This window comes from Calypte anna, chromosome 1 (assembly GCF_003957555.1).
Source record: "Calypte anna isolate BGI_N300 chromosome 1, bCalAnn1_v1.p, whole genome shotgun sequence".
NCBI lineage: Eukaryota > Metazoa > Chordata > Aves > Apodiformes > Trochilidae > Calypte > Calypte anna.
In genome coordinates, this window is record NC_044244.1 from 49,954,089 (window position 1) to 49,971,150 (window position 17,062).

At 40.7% G+C, this 17,062-nt stretch overlaps 1 protein-coding gene across 6 annotated transcripts in view; it reads left to right on the top strand.

Annotated features, from left to right (window-relative positions):
• Positions 1-10,905, top strand: part of LOC103531423 (putative RNA-binding protein Luc7-like 2) — a 36,978-nt gene extending 26,073 nt beyond the window's left edge. For all 6 annotated transcript variants that reach the window (XM_030469294.1, XM_030469315.1, XM_030469286.1 and 3 more), the window contains 4 exons: positions 1,828-1,919; positions 2,610-2,639; positions 3,514-3,708; positions 9,960-10,905. In XM_030469294.1, coding sequence (XP_030325154.1) covers positions 1,828-1,919; positions 2,610-2,639; positions 3,514-3,708; positions 9,960-10,152 — 510 coding nt within the window. In that variant the 3' untranslated portion in view covers positions 10,153-10,905. The remainder of the gene's footprint in view (positions 1-1,827; positions 1,920-2,609; positions 2,640-3,513; positions 3,709-9,959) is intronic.
• Positions 10,906-17,062: the final 6,157 nt, after the last annotated feature.

The following is a 17,062-nucleotide window of genomic DNA, read 5'->3' on the forward strand; positions in this document are numbered from 1 at the left end:
TGATATTTTAATTAGAATAAAATATTAATAGGGCTGGTGTTGAAATCCTCATTTTTGGTACCAGTGTATGGAGGAGGATAACATGTGGCAAAAAATATTCAAAAAAGATTTACAGAAATGTTTGGAATTCAAACAACCTGCTGTGTGGTAAAAGACTAAAAATTCAATTTATTTTTGTCTAGACAAAGATTAGTGGGTGACTTTGATTCTATAGATACCAACAACTAAAGATTTCCTTTTTAAATTAATTTTTAAATGCTTTTAAGCATAAATGGAAATAGATAAAATATATGTTTCAGCAACTCAAGGCTGTAGCTCTCCAAGGCCAGAATACAAAGATATATATGTTGAAGTCAGGCTAGCTATTAAAGTAATTATTATGGGGAGGTTGCATGTTCTCTAGTGTTTGACAATTTGAAATCCAGTTGGAATATTATTCTAAATAACACTATCTTGACCAGAAATTGTGTGCTGGAAGAAAGACTTCCTGGAGTTACAGTCTAGATTTCTGGTATTTAAGAGGATGGATTTGGATGGTGATGACATTTATGGTCTTAATATGCAAATTGTGGAGTTCAAGGCTCAATGAAGCATTTAGCTGTAGAAATCACTAAAGGCAGTAGCTAAATGAGTTGAAACCCTAAACACAGAAAATGTTTCTACTGACTTCGAGTAAATTGGCCTGGTTTATATTTCATAATATTCCATCTGTCTTGCATGGATACTGTGACTTACTTTTGGAAAGTCCAACTCTTTCCATTGACTGTATTGGCAATTTGTGTTCATAAATATATTTGTTTTAACTTAAACCTAGATGTCTAGAATAGGTCGTGTGTGCTTCTTCTCATCCCTCCATGAAATTACAGTCCCTTGAACAAAAACTTTGCTTGTAGTTAAACTACCAATATTGTACAAGGAAGTGCAAATACAATTTCACATAAAGGGTTGAAACAACTGGTTATTTACACCATTTAGAAAAGAAATGCATGGATAATTATATCACATTCCCAAAGCATCAATAAAATAATATTTTCAAGTAGTACTTCGCTAACAAAAAAAGAAAACAATAACTATCCCCTCCTTCCTCATAGCTCTCCTCAGAGATCTAATCAAGATGCTGCTGGGGCAATTCCACATCTCAGAAGAAGGTCTTTACAAAGAGTTGAATTTCTTGCATCATGTCCAGAAGGTGGCGAGACTTGGGTTTGGCCAGATCTCCAGTTGTGAGTTCCACATCTGAGGGCCCTCTACTGAGCGTGCCTTGTCCCCAGTAGTAGTGAGTTCAACCTGGGGGCTATCAGCTGAAGAATTTCTATAAATATGTGTCTCATGTTCACAGTACAGAAAAAAGTAGCCTCAAAACTAGCTATTAGCCCAACCAGGTCCTTTAAGATTAAGGATTTCCGTGTCACAGCATAGCTGAAGGAGTTAATAAAACAATTAACTCTCCCAGTTCTGATTCTTTTCTGCCTTTCCCCAGTGGCCAAAATATGATAGCACCAGCATTGAGACTCACATTCCAGGCATGAGTTACTGCTCTGAATTCCATGTTGTGGAAAAACTAATATAAATACGTATTTCAGCTCTTCGTGTAACACTCATATATTTCCTGCAGCACTTCTGCAATAAGTTCTATTTCTTGGAGGAAAAAACAAACCCAAAGAAAAGCCCTACACCAGTTAAATATATGTATATAGAGGCTGAGGAAGAGAGAGGGAAGGGAAAATACATAAGGGAAAAAATATTAACTGCCTAGATTATTTTTATAGCACCTTCATCTGAGAAATTTTGAAATGTAACTTAATTAATATATTCCTTTGCTTTTAGAGGATTGTGGCTGATAAGCAGGAGAAACGAAATCAGGAACGTCTGAAACGTAGAGAGGAGAGAGAAAGAGAAGAAAGGGAGAAACTAAGGAGGTAGGTATCTATTTTAATGGGAAAATTATGATTTGGTTCATACACATTTTAAATCTTGAGAATCACGGTGGTCTTTGTTCCTTGGAAGCTTACAAGGATGGAGAGTGAATGTCAGGCCTAACTTAAAATATGAATTGTTTTCAAAAAAGGTCTTTTTAAGAACTTCAGATAGAAGGGTCTGTATTTGAACAAATGGTCTTTAAGCAAGATAGTTTTCAGGGGTATACTGTGTTTTAATATATCACAGATATGCTTATTAAACATATGAGAGTTTCTAATATGTTATATAAAGAAAATATCTAACATACATGTTAGAAATTTTCCTTATTTTTGCAGTTGCATGTATGACTGCAGAAACTAATTCCATGTTCTTCTATGAAATAGTTGCTTCCAGGTCTTGTGGGGCTTGAGTGGAATGAAATCTGAGCTGTAGTTCTCTTGACATGTCAGCTTCCAGAGAAGCCACTTTTGGGTTTGCAGTATGATGGGCTCAGAAATAACTAAAAAAACCCTGCAAACACAAAAATATCTTCAAGAGATATTAACACCAAATAAAAGCCCTTTAAAAAGTGCTAGTAAAATAAATACAGTATTGGATCAACTACTTTGATTTATTGTTATGAAATTGTATGTTATTTGAAATTGACATTCTGTAAGAAAAATGCAATTACTATTTTCCATTTGTTTCAGGTCCAGATCCCACAGCAAGCATGCCAAAAGGTACATCAGTCGGCAGGAAAGAATTGAAGCTAGCCTTTCACAAGCTGGAATATTATGTTTGCTAACACTAGTACTTCAAGGTGTCCATATGTACAGACAAAGCATTCTGTTACCTAGCCATCTCTGTTTATACAGTGTTTATCACTGTGCTACAGAGTTTATGCATGTACATCTATTTTGTGGCAACTACAGTACAGCTTTTTCTCCCAAATAATACTTGTAATACAGAGTAATGCTCTTTCTTAAAAAGGAAGCTTGTGGTTTATACCTTTTGGTGAAAATTCACATTTTTAAACTTCAAAGCACCAGATTAACTGATGACTAATCAATAACATGAGTTTTCTTCCTAATGTAGACAGTTGAAGGTTACCACTGAGGTATTACTGCAAAGTGATTAAAAAAAAAAACAACAAGGAAGAACATAATGAACTTGTATAGTGCTTAGAACCTTCCAGAATAGTTTTATTGTTGTAGCTATGAGGAAGGCATATAGTCCTGATTTCTCAGAACATTTCAGTATGTATGTTCTGGCAGATGATCCCTAAGGCTCATCATAATGTTCTACAGCTTTGACTGGCCAAGGCAAGATTTTGATTAGTTTTAATTCTTTTCAGAAGCCTGGATTGGCTATGCTGTATACATGCATACAGTCGTGAATTAACTAAAGCTGTCTGTGTTAGTCACAAAGGAGTAGGATGTCTGATGTTTCTTTCCTGTCTCTGTTTACATGTGATAGGACAGAGCAATCACTCTGCACACTGGAGACCATTCTCTGTTCAGATTTGCTTGTGCATAGAGTGCCTAATCTTCAAAGCACAATGGTAGAGTAGATAGGTGAATGCAGTGGCTGGTTTTAAGTCCTTCCTGTGCCTAGATCTAGGTCCCGAGATCGCCGCAGACATCGCTCTCGCTCCGTCTCCCGGGAACGAAAGAGGAGAACTCGCTCCAAGTCCCGTGAGAAGCGCCATCGCCACCGATCTCGCTCCAACACCCGCAGCCGGAGTCGCAGCCACCATCGAAGCAGACACAGTTCCCGGGAGAGAAGCCGAGAGCGCAGCTCCAAAAAGAGGTAAATGTTGGCATAGAAATAAACGCCTTTCGTAGATGCACGAAGAGAATTTTCACAATAAGCCCTTGGTAATCTAAAGACATTTTGACACTGACTCAGATTGCAGTTACACCTTTAGCATGTTTAAGATTTGACATACAGTAGGGTTATGGGGTTTTTTTGTTTAAAAAAATAAATAATAGGGTTATATATTCTGGTTTTTGGGAGTGATACAAGGTATTGATGTCAAATTGATACAACCAGCTGCTTGCAGTGTAGAAAAGGAAACTGTTGGTCTTCATTTGAACCCAGGAATGTCAGGAGTCACCCATTTGATTTTTTTCTTGGGCTTTTGTTCCCAGCACTTGAGCCATCTGTTGTGCACTGCACCAGATAAAATGAAGTTTAGATATGCCTGTAAAGAAGCTGCCTCCGTTGCCTCTGAGGATGTTGCTTTGCAGGAAAGTGGCTCAGCCATCCTCAGTCCATTGGAGGGTTACTTCAGAGAGCAGTCTGGGGCTGTTTTGAATCTGAAGTCCTTTTGCTTTTGAATTATTCAATTGTCTGCTCCTGAGGATTTGCTGATTTCAGTAAGCATAATTTAGAAGTGTTGGAACTGCTCAACGAGACATCTGATGAGGAAGTCTACTCATGACCAGGATTCTTTTCTTGTATAGGTCAGCCACTGTGACATAGATTTGAGTGTGTTACAGTGAGTGGGGTGCCCCATCTTAAAACCCTGGCAGGCTATTGTCTTGGAGGAAGAGATGTGGTTTTGAAATAACCACACTCATAGAGTTGAGAATTCAAATTTTTTATATTTTAAATCAACAAGAATGAAGAAATGTTCAAGTATCTCATGGTCTGTTTGCCCTAAAAAACGGAGGCGTTTTTCTTCCTGGAGCCAATGAATGACTGGTCCCAGTGTGATCTGCAAGAAGGAATAGAAAGCAGGATTGGTCAAAGACTCCTATTTACTTTTTTGTTGTTGCAGGTGGATAAACCTTGAAAGGAATGTAAGATTCTTTGGGGTATTCTTTAGCATCCTGAAGTCAACATTTCAGACTTTGTAATTTCTATCTTGATTGTAGACTGTTACCACAGTTATCCTGAAGATACATAAAGAATGCCTCTTCAAGGCAGATAAGCAAATCTTCAAATTTGTATTTTTTCAGTCTTAAAATAGATATTTTCCGTTGAATGAATAAATCTGTTAACTTGGATCAATCAGTGAATAGAGCATATGCTCACATTGCCTGTAATTCTTTAACTTTGTAGTCCAGCCTTGCAGGACTCAATTTCAGTCCTTGAAAGGAAACTATACACTGATCGATTGTTCCGTGGTTCTCACAAGAGTTGTTCACACTCTCCAATATAATATGCACAATGCAAATAATTCTTTGTCTTCTATATGTTGACTAAGAAATGTGTGGATCATTGTTGCTACCCAAACAACAGCAAACCTGTCAGTTTCATCTGCCAAAGGTAAACGAGAAACACAAGGTGATTTGAAGATGAAGTCAGAGTCCTTTTGCAAGGTGATATCAAAGGATAAGCCCTTCAAGATTTATTTTGTGTGAACAAGTTAAATATATACTCCATGGCAAACGATTACAACCTTATAATACTCAGTACTGGAAATATTTCTCCTGATGTCTGTTCCTGCACCTGTGTTGGAAGAATCCTTGATACAAATAAGAGTTGTGCATTACTGCTAACCTGAAAAGAGAACAATGCTATGCCATCATTAGCAGCTTATACCTCATACTTCTACAAGGTTGAACAAAATTTTTGCTCTTTAAATATGTATACTGTGTTTTCAAGAGGCTAAATAATCCTTAGAGATACGATCTTGCTGCACGGGGACTGGGATAGATAGTGAACTTGCAGTCAGATTGGATACCTCCTTCTCAGAGATGCCCTTCTAGCATTAGAACTGCTTTTCACATTATGGTTGGAGACGTTTTTCTGTTGAATACCAAACCAGTGATGCCAGTATCTGAACTAAATCTGAAATTGCAGGCTCAATTGTATTATAATTCATTTTATCCTAACAAATCTTTCTATTCCAGGCAAGTACTTTTTGTCAAATCCTGTTTTTTAAGGTTGTTGGATTTTTTGATGAGCAGCTTCTCTAAATTGTGATACAAAATAGTTTTCTTCAAACCACACTCCTTAAGCTCAAAACATTCAGTTGTCTAAGGAATTTTTGCCGAGAATACTCTGGAAAATAAAAGACACACTTCAGCAACTTCTTCAAGAAGGAGTCATAGATTTTTTGGTTTTGAATAACCAAATAAATTCAGCTTTGGGCAACATGGTACTTTTGCCAGACTCTTGCAGAAGAGCAGTGACACCAGAAGCAGTGGAAAGACTGCTGACAGCTGCAGCAGTGTCATCTTGTGGTGCTTCTAATTTAGGGCCTTAAAAGAAGCATTAAGTTTTGGCTATGTCATTTTATGTTAACTTAAAGCCTTCAGTGTGATTTCTGGGCTTGGTTAAAGCACCATATAATACAGTGATTGTAGGCTGCTGAATCCTGCTGTAAGAGCTGTTTATGGGTCTTGGTTTTTTGGGGTTTTTTTCAGTTTTGATTGCATTTATTAAGGCTTTGACATATTAGTGTCAATTAGAGAATTAGAAAATTAGACTCCTTACTGGAGAAACTTGATGGAAGTCATTTTCCAATTTGGTTCTCTATAACCTTATCACAGACTAACTGTTGGCTGTTGAAAAGCTCAATATGAGCTAACAATGTGTACCTGCAGCCCAGAATTCCAACCATACCCTGGGCTGCATCAGAAGAAGTGTGGCTAACAGGTCGAGGAGGTCAGCTCCATACTCATGGCAACCTGCCATGGAGTACTGTATCCAGTTCTGGAGTCTACAATGTAGGAAGCACATGGAATTCTTTAAGCATGTCCAGAGGAGGGCCACGAAGATGATCAGAGGGCTGAAGCACCTCTGCTGTGAAGATGGGAGGAGAGAGTTGGGGTTGTTCAACGTGGAGAAGAGAAGGCTCCAGGGAGACCTTTGAGCAGTGTTCCAGTACCTGTAGGGGGCTTATGGGAAAGTTGGGGAGGGCTTTTTTTACAAGGACAGGGAGTGACAGGAGAAGGGGAATAGTTTTAAACTGAAAGAGGGTAGATTTAGGTTAGACATTAGGAAGAAATTCTTACTGTGACTGTTGAGACACTAGAACTGGTTGCCCAGGGAGGTTGTGGATGCCTCATCGCTGGAAGTATTGAAGGGCAGATTGGATGTAACCTGATCTGTTGGGAGAGGTATCCCTGCCTGTGGCATGGGGATTGGAACTAGATGATCCTTGAGGTACCTTCCAGCCCAAACTGTTCTATGATTTTATTAAACGTATGCGAGGTGTACTATTGTTTGCAGCAAATAATGCAATTCCTTCTGGTTTTCCTGTTCACCCGTCTTCAGAAAGTATTTTCAGAAGAGCCTTTCTCATAAAATGAAAGCCTGCTGCCCCTCAGATACTCCTGCATTCTGAAGGGGATGTTTATTCTGTGCGGTACCTCAGAAAATTCTACAAATACCTGAACTCTGACAAACATAGCTTATTTAATCTGTTACCACCAAATCCTTATGAACAGCCAGACGTATTTAAATCACTTAATGGCTGGGATGTTGTTTCAAATTTATTACTATAAGGATCAGACCTCCCCACTGTGGCTCGGACTGAAAATATACAAAGCATGAAGCAATAGTAGCAATGTGTCTGAGATAATGGGAGCCCATCTGGTAGTAACAGCATGAGTAAGGTAGTAAGAACCTTAGGTCTACCAAAGCTTAGATTACTGGCTTATCAAGATCTGGTCTGAAAGTCCTGCTTTTCCTCACTGTTAGTTTTAAGCTTGCATGGGCCCACTTGCACAAATTCGTGTGACAAGGGCTGATGTACTCCCATACAGACACCGTGTGGATAAATAGAGTACCTGAATTAATAGGACGGGCCTTCATTTCACATGATATTAGATTAGTAGGTTGGATGTAAATCTCATGGGTCTTATGACAGGCTCGTGTGACATAATTTTGTGTCTATTTTAAAGATGAGACAAATAATGCTGTACAAGTGTCTGTTTCCTTCTGACTGTAAAGGAAATCTGGCTGATTAGATGTCTACACTGCAGACATTTAAAGCTGAATGAGATGCCACTCTTAGCATTTAAATGATTTTTAATTTTTTAAAAATATCCCTCAGATCCTGATTGACAACTGAATATTCTGTCCCTATGCTAATTCTCTACTGTGATAGAGAAGTACAGGCTGCTTTTTTGATTACAGGCCCATTTAGTCATACATTTTATGCTTGGGAGGTTTGAATCTGTAGCTACATCTTTCCCTAGGTACGACTGCTCTTAAGTTTTTCCCAGACTGCCAAGGCTACTCTGTGCTTTTTGTCAAAGTGTACTTGTATTTTTTTTGCCTTCAAATGCAGGGGCTGCCTTGGAACCAGTATTACACAGTTCATAGTTGGTCAAGTTCATAGTTGGCAGTTTGGATGCTGCCCACTCTTACCTGGTGAAGGGAATGGGTTGTGGGGGGTGGGGTTTTTTTGTTGTTTTTGTGGGTTTTTTGTTTTTTTTTTTAAATCCACTTGATCAGTTAGAAGGTAATGCCTTCCAAGCACTCTAGATAGTGTTAAGTCTAGTGAACGTTCTGTTTCTGAATGCTGTATCGTGTCCTTCAGAAAGGCAGGAATGGTATTTTAGTTCTAAGTCTTCTGGTAGTAATATTGCTTGCTAAAGCAATTGTATAAACTTTCACATCACTGTGCTGTGATTCATTAAAGCCAAAACTTCATTAAACCCTAATCATTAGAGCCTCACCTGTAGAGAGATGGGATGGCTGAACAAATACTCCTTGAATTCCCTCTAAAATACATAGAATGAAAAGCCAAAGCTGTGGATGGCATCATGTTCTGTCTGCTCATTCTAGGCTTAATTACTAGAGTTAGCATGAGTCAACCAGTTTGGAAGCTTTGTTACTTCTGCAGGGGACTTGCAGTGCAAAATACTCGTGAAACAGTATTACCTCTGTATTAACTCTATCAGGTATCAGGTTCTTATTTGGCATGTTGCTTCTCTTCTGATATGATGTGTAGTTTGTGGAATAAGGAGTAATGCCTGTGGATCTCAGTGCTGGCAAATACTGAATCTTGGAAAAATCTACATAGCAGAGAAAGTAATCTTTCCAGATGAGGAACTGAAAGGCAAGGTTACATCTTTGTAAGCTTATAAAAGGAAATGAGTGCAGGACTGTTTTGCTGACTTCAGTTTTGAAGCTTTGAGGTGATGACAGTAGCTTTCTATAAGTGGAGAGGTTACAGTCTCACTGTCCAGTACACCAAATTTTTTTACTAGAAAATTAGTGGCTGTGCTGTTAAAATTTTTCTGTGAAAGTATTTATTAGATTACCTTATGATGGTAGTACATCTTAATATGAATGGTTGTTTTGGTTTTGGGATTTTTTTTTCCTATGATTAGATGTGCTCTGTGGGGGAAAATAGAGAGGGATGTCTAATCCATGTTTGTATGTTTGGTTTTTTTACAGTACAGGCAGCTCCATTTAACAGTCCAAACTATGGACTGTTTAAAAGAGCAGCTCTTTCCTGGCTCCATTGTAAATGTTTCAGAGATGCCTATTACAAAAGCAAAATATCTTGAGTAGCACCACCCCAACGTTGCAGAATCACACAAGGGATAATTCAGCTAACAAAACAAAAACCTACTGGTAGATTAGCCAGTAATCTAACCTACTGCCTGATTGGCAGTAGATTCCAGATTTGGGTTTTATTTGTGATATAATAGCCTCACTCCAGAATGACTCTTATTTTCCACCTGCATTTAATCAAACTTCCATTTGAAAACACATTTATATTAAGTTTGATTTAGATATCTGAGATAAGCAGGCATTCTTCTTAAACTATAGATTACAGATGAGAAATTTCAGTTAAACTTGTATTAATGCAAGTTTGAGTGTGGAGGCTGAAAATAAGAGTGAAGAATGTTGACCTTTATCTGGGCTCTGTAATAAATGCAGATTAAATCTGCCTTTATCAGTATTTATCTTTTCTCCCTTTCCTGTTTCCAGTTTCAAAAGCCAAATTACTTCTGATGGCTTTGCATACACTTATATTCACATAAATCTAAAAGTAGTTGGGAAAAGAAGAAAGATACAAAACGAAAATGCTGTTTGATACTTGCTGGTTGGTGACTAACTCGAGTTCTCAAATTCACCACGCTTCTTAGGTCCTCAAAAGAAAGATCTTCCAGAGACAAAGAACGTTCAAGAGATCGCGACCGAACTTCACGTGATAAAGACCGGAGCTCACGAGAGAGATCACCGCGGGATTTCAAAGACAAGAAACGCTCTTACGAGAGCGCCAATGGCCGATCAGAAGACCCAAGGAGCTCAGAAGAGCGTGAAGCAGGGGAGATATAACTGGCTGTGTATTCACCTGGTCTCTAGCTTCCTATGGAGTTGCATACTATGGTTTAGTTTACAGTTGTTCAAAGGGACACCAGTGAGCAGTTCCACACACTGATCAACTAGGGTAGATGTACAGTATATAAAAGTGGTTATAACCAAGTCAGAATTAAACCCCATCAATTAATGATGCCTAAAGCTGGGTCCTGGACTTCCACCAAGTTGTAAAACTTTTCTGAAACATTTCTCTTTATTCAGGACGACAGTTTTATGTACCAAGATGCAGATCTCAATGTTTTTAATCTCCTTTCCAATACAAGTTAGTGAACAAATTATATTGTACTACTTGCCTTGGGTGCTTTTGAACCTTTATAAATTCTCCAATTCTGCACCAGTCAAAACAGCAGCGTTGAAAGAGGTTGTATTTTGGGGGACTTTATTGTTTGCTTTTTTGTTTTTTGTTTTTTTGGTTTTTTTTTTGTAAGAGGGTGGGTGGATGGATATTACCTTTACTCTAAGGTTACGTTCCCAGTGATGTTTTTTGTTTGGGAACCTAGGAGTTGATTACAGTGGGAGCATTTAGACAGGAATGTGTGCTGGAGAAAGCGGAAATGTCTTTTTACAGTGCCTATTTAGACTTGGAAATTGAACAGCTGTTGCATTACATCTTTTTTTTTTTATTATTTCTACTTAAATTTTGAAATCAAAGCCAGTCCCATATCTGTACCATTTGATTGGTATGTGTTCAATATATTTGGTTTTTTTCCATAAGGACTCTTTCTGCTTTTTCTTGTGGGGTGTAAGTGGCACATCCTTAATTGTATTAAAAACAAACAAAAAACCAGCAACAACAAACAAATATTAAGAACAAAAAATAAAAAATAAAAAAAGGAAACCACATTGTCAAATAACTGACCAAGGATATACTGGTGTCTCAAGTTTTAGTTACTTAACAGTTCAGTCATTAAAAAACCTAACATGATTATCAAGAGTTTTTAGTATGCACCTGTACTCTAGGAGCAGCAGTCTTCTAATTACAGTTCTGACTGCCCTAAGATTTTCAAACCCCAAGCCACACAGAGTCATAATGATCATGGCATAATTACTAACTCCTTAGTGACTTCAGCTCCAAAGAACAGCATTTCATTTAGATGTAAGCTATCTTAACATACAGGGGGTTTCTGCCTGTTCTGTCAGATTGAAAGTGTTTTGGGGCATATAAATTGCTAAAATAACACCCACTGGGGCTGTGTGATGCACCCTCACACAGAGAATTTAGAGATTGTTAAGCTCTCCTTGAGATAGCACTACTGAGTTATTTACCAGTGATGCTTAAGAGCCATGGTTGTCATGATTTCTTGGCATTATCAGCAGGTTCTGCAGACTCACTTCTCTGTCTCCCTAGACCAAGTGCCTCCATATGTAGTGAAATGAGGCAGCCAGGTGCCACTAATTGCCAGGGAGTGAGCATGAGCTTGTGTCAAGCCCACCTGTGCCTAATTAGGGTGGGCCCCCACTGCGCATGAGCGGGACCAGGGGGCCAATGAAAGGCACAGGTGGGCTTGACACAAGCTCATGCTCACTCCCTGGCAATTAGTGGCACCTGGTTGCCTCATTTCACTACATCCATAGGCTTGCTAATTATGGGTATGTAATACCACTACACTTTCACTGGCTGCACTTCTTCCTGACAGTCTTTCTGTAGCCTCTTCAGTATGGTCAGAACACATGGGTGCTAATTCTAGCACAGTAGGTTATCCAGCAGTGATTTGGCCAGCAGTGAAAGCTAGAACGGGACCTCTGCATCTCAGGAAGGGCTTGTATCCAGCATAGCACCTTTGCTAATGGAATTCTAGTGGTGTGACAAGTGGTGAACAAGTCCATTTTAGATGCATTTTGCATAGCAGAGTTGCCAGTGGCAGGGAAAATTATTTGCTATTCACTCCTGGAACAAATATATTCCAAAAATGCTAAGGACTTGTCTCCCCCTGCAGCCAGCAACTTGAAATTCTGTATTATAAAACAGAATTTTCATACTGTGATAAAACACTGCTTAGATTCCTTACTAGCAAATTCTGGATAATGTGTCATCAATTTTACAAATGGCTTTTAAATTTACCTAGGAAAGAGTGATTGGATTTGGACCTTTCCTTATTTATAGGTTTTGGTGGGGTGGTGAGCTTAATAGTATGCCAGGTACCACACCAGTGTTAAGCAGAGAGAAGGTAAGTCTGGTATCTGGTGAAATAATCTGAACTACGTGTGGGAATACATTTCTGTTGTCTGAAATCAAGACAGGAGTGCAGTTAGGAAGAGAATGTATTTAGGCAATTTATGAAATACATTTCTTTTGACGCAAAAGACCTGGAACATCTGTCAGTGAAGGAGCTCCTCTGGTTGTGCCTGAGTCAGTAAGGGTCTTTCACCCTTTCATCTGAACCAAGGTACCTTAATTTCCAGGAGGGTGGAACTGAGGTATTTGTCACCTATACATTTTCTGCTGGGTGGCTGAAGAATGGGGTTTAAATTAGTTTTGCTTGGCTAAAACAATTATGAAAGGGATCTGGGGAAAATCTTTGCCCATCTCTGCTGCATCAGATAAGGGAAAGAGTGTAGACACTGATGGAACAGTTTGGGCATCACTTCTTGTAGTCTTTTATTTCCCAGTCTCCAGGAAACAGTTAAGCAATTGCTAAATCTCAATTCTGATCTAGAACCAGATGATAACTGCAGTGGCAAAAGCGTTTAGAAGATGAAGCCACTCAGCACACTAACCCGGACTGACCCAAGTCCTGCAGACATGGGTGTAGCAGTCTCATGTCACACTCTATCATCTCTCCAGGCTGCATTTACAATTTTCCTCTCTACCGAGTCTGTTTGGCCCCACTGCTCTCCCTTCAGGTGTGTGCTCAGTTCTTGATTCTTACGAGATGGGGAGAGGTGGAGATGCGGTGTTGGACACAGATGTATTCCATGGGGGATCCTGCTGTGCAGTAATCTCTGGTGATCTGCACGGCTGCTGCTTAACTAAGATCTTGCAGGTCCTCCGAAGGGCCTGAGTGCTTGAGGTCATTCCTCGTAGAGGAAAGTGCCTTTCCTGTCCTGTAAGGAGCTTTAGTGCAGCATGGGAAGGGAATGGAATGGAGTGCACTTCAGTGCCTCAGTGACCCTAAGGATGCTGTGGCTGAACATCTCTGAAATTTTGCTGTTGCACTTATAGCTTCATTGCCATTTTTACTGGAGTACAAATTAGATTATTTCATTTATTAAAGTGTTTGGAATGTTGTGAGCCTGCAACGATTATTCCCGTATCTGAACTAGCAAGAGGGGTGTAAAACAGGAGAACATCAAGATGGCAAACAGCTAGAGCATGGCTCATTACCAGAAAGGAGGTCGTCTCCTGAGCGGGTGAGTTGCTTTTCCCGCTGGAGCGGGAGGGATTGGACGGTGACATTTCCAAGCAATGTGGTGCTGGGCCTGGTGCAGCCACATCTCACTGCCCAGCTTCAGGCTTGCCAATTAAGCTGATAGAGGAGGGTGGTCCATCTGTTCTCTTGCTTTGTCAGGTAGTATATCTGGGATTTCTTTCCCTCTTGCTGCAGTGCAGACTCTATCCTTGCAGCCTATCTGGCTGTCCAGTCTGTCTTGTACCAGTCTGCCTTTGAAGCACTTCCCATCCTGTTTCAGGGTGGTGAGAGAAAATAGGTGAGCCAGCCCTCTAGGCCAATGCAAACGGAGGACTTGTGGTACCCTTGGGATTATATATCTAGCTGAAGGAAGAATGACAGCAATTTAAGACACCTGGAGGCAATGCAAGACAACTAAGGGCGTGGGTGGGTACCACTGAATAAATTATTTTAGCTATGGCAACTTAAACACCACAAAAACTTCTTCTTACCACTCTGAAGGTGACTGGGTGAGATGTGTGTGCTGTCTCCTCCATGACTGCTGGGGATCCAGGCAGATTGTAGTTGCAGTCAGCATTAAACAAAGTAGAAAAGCAGAACGAGCTACAGACCAGAGGTGATGGCAGTGTGCACTGTGCTGTGAGGGTCTGCAGCACCTGATAAACCCCCTAATCTACTATTCTCCATCCTACATGTCACATCCCACCTTGCTCAGTACAGTTGTCCTTTGTTCAGCCAACAGTAGAGGTTCATTTCTCCTGATGCAGTGGCTTGTAAAAAGTGTTAATGCTATCTTCACTCAGTCCCGTGTGGTTCTTGCTCTTTTTTTTCTTTTTTTTTTTTTTTTTCTACTTGCTTAATAAATTCTTGCACCATTACTGCTGATGGAATTCTTTAATTCATTCCAGTAAGACCTGGAGATCTGCTTTCACTGCAGCTTGCAAAGCTGGGAAGCAGCAAGTGGCTGGGCAGGGTATTCCAGGGGAAGAGGGAAAAAACTGTTTTTCACTTTGGGCTCTCCTCTTTATCCCCACTTTGCCTTTTTTTTAGGCACATTATAGACAGTCTATGTGGGCAATTGGAAAATTCTCTTATGGTTTGTCTCTCCTGGCTCTGGCCAAGCTGCTTCCCCAAGCCCTTCGTAGTGCTGCACAGAGCACTGCAGGTAAGCAGTGTCCTAGGGAAAGCACCAGTGGGGAGTTTGGGACAAACAACAAGCAATAAAGCAGGGATGAACATGGACAAGGTCCAAAAAAGAGCCTGGCCCATAGCAGGAGCTGCTGTGGCTGTACAGCCCTTTCCCAGGCAACTGCTGACTGATGTAAAGTATTAGTGGTGATACTCAACTGTGAGCATAAAAGTTAGAAACTGCCTGGTGTTGGCTCAGAGGGGTTGCAGATTTTCAGAGCATCAGGCATCAAGCACCACCAGCCTCCAAGGCCTGCTTAAGCCTCTGCATCTCCATCACTAGAAGGTGAAAACTGGGCTGGGAACACTGAACTTCCATAACTTACTAAAGCACTGCCATCTACCTAAGCTCAAACTGATTTGCACCAGAGCAATGGGAGTGAAGAACTGGAGGTTACCAGCAGGTGAGGGCAACCACTGCCTTGATGGAGGGTGGGGCCATAATCCAGGTGTCACTTTCACAGCCACTGTCCTCCCTGTCCTAAGATTCTGCCTCTGCTTTCAACCCTGTACTAATGGGGAGTTTCAGGGTGATGGCAGGATCAGCCTGCTCTGCCTGACAGCAGTGGTCAGCAGCTGGGTGTCCTCAGTGGAGAGGCTGGAAGGAGATCAGCAGCACCACCACCATCAGTGTGTCCCTGATCTGTCTGCTCCCAGCTGGTTGTGCAGGGGGGAGGTGATTGTGTTGCTGCCTCTGAGAGACATGGTAGCAGTGCCTCCTCCTAACTTCCAGGGTTATCAAAAGCAGAAGCCTGGACTCTCCGTGGCCAGTACACAAATTATTCTTGCAGTACAACAAAGCTGCTATTTCTGCTCCCCACTGAGAAAACAAGTGATTCCGTCTAGGATGCTACTGGCTTACAACATGAAAAAAACAAAGCAAAATCACTCCTGTGTGTCTTAAGCTTGTTTCATAATGATGGTGTGCAATCTGACCAATATAAGGACCCTGAACTGGCTCAAACCCACTCCACTGCATAACTCAGAAGTACTCAGGTATGGCATGTAAGGTTAACTGAGCCTAGGTGACCTTCTAATTACAAATACTTATTCCCTCAGTGTTAGCCTTAGCAAAGGTAAAGAAGAAAGGCATGATTTCTAACACCACCTTTCTCTAAAGCAGGATGTTTTACATGTTTTAAATACAGGTGGGGTGGAGGTACATGATTTAAGGTCCCTTCCGACCCAAACCATTCCATGATTCTATGTTGTAATGAAAAAGAAAAAAAAATATAAAAAATTATAATAAAAAAATTATAATTCACTTGTCATTTCTCAATATGACCTTTGGTAAGCAGCAATTCGTACTCATCATGCACTGTGCCATTACAAACCTTGTGGTACTTTATGTTTAACCAGGAAGGCAAAATCAAGGTCCAACAGGGCTCCCTGCTCCTCTCCATGTCTAACAGAAGTGACCTGACACTGAGCACAAGGTAGAAACTTCGCTGCTCCCAGTATGTTCTTATCTGGACTGTACCTCCTAATCTATCACAAGATGTTTTAAACAGTATCTAGAAGAAGCTCCTCCTCTTTCAGCATAAAACAACACCTCTGAGGGTTACATCTATACCTACAATCTACAGCAAGAGAGCTCAAGCAGCCCTTCACTTCATTCACCAATAACAAAAACAGCCTTCTGTAGAGAAACAAGATAAACCAGGTGCCTCGAGTTGCCAAAGAGTGGGTGTGAGTCCACCTGTGCCTGGTTAGGGCAGGCCCCCTATTACCAGGGGGCCAATAAAGGTGGGACACACACCCACAGAGGGGAGCTCACTCTGGTGTGAGGCAATGGAGAGACCAGCAGCTCGTCGAGCCTCAGAAGCAAGAAAGGCTCCTCCTGCTACAGCCTTCTAGCTGTGGAGGAGTGGGTGCAAGGGAGAATTTTCTTCTGGACCTTGCTAGAAGGAATTTCTGGAAGATTCCCCAAATTCTATTAAAGGTCTCTAGTCCCCTCTCTGGGTGACAACAGGATAGCTGAAATTACCTTTTCCCCTTGCTTGCCTCACTGTGCCTCTCTACTGCCCATGCTCCAGGTACAGGGGCAGGAAAGCTGCTTGGCTCAGATTCTCTGAAAAGAAAATTATTGGCAAATAGGTTTAGCTACTTCTGTAAAACAGTCCCTGTTATTTCAAATTGCCTTACTATGCTCATAGCCCTTCTCTCAGAGGAATTTGGTGATGCTGTTGTGCACCACTAGGCTCTTGGATTTTGTCCCAACATTGATTTTTAATTGCACAGGGATGCATTTCCAATGCATCTTCCTCTGGGTAAGCTTCTGCCTTGCCACTACAGCAGCCAGTTTTTTGCATTCAATTTCTCTAATCCTG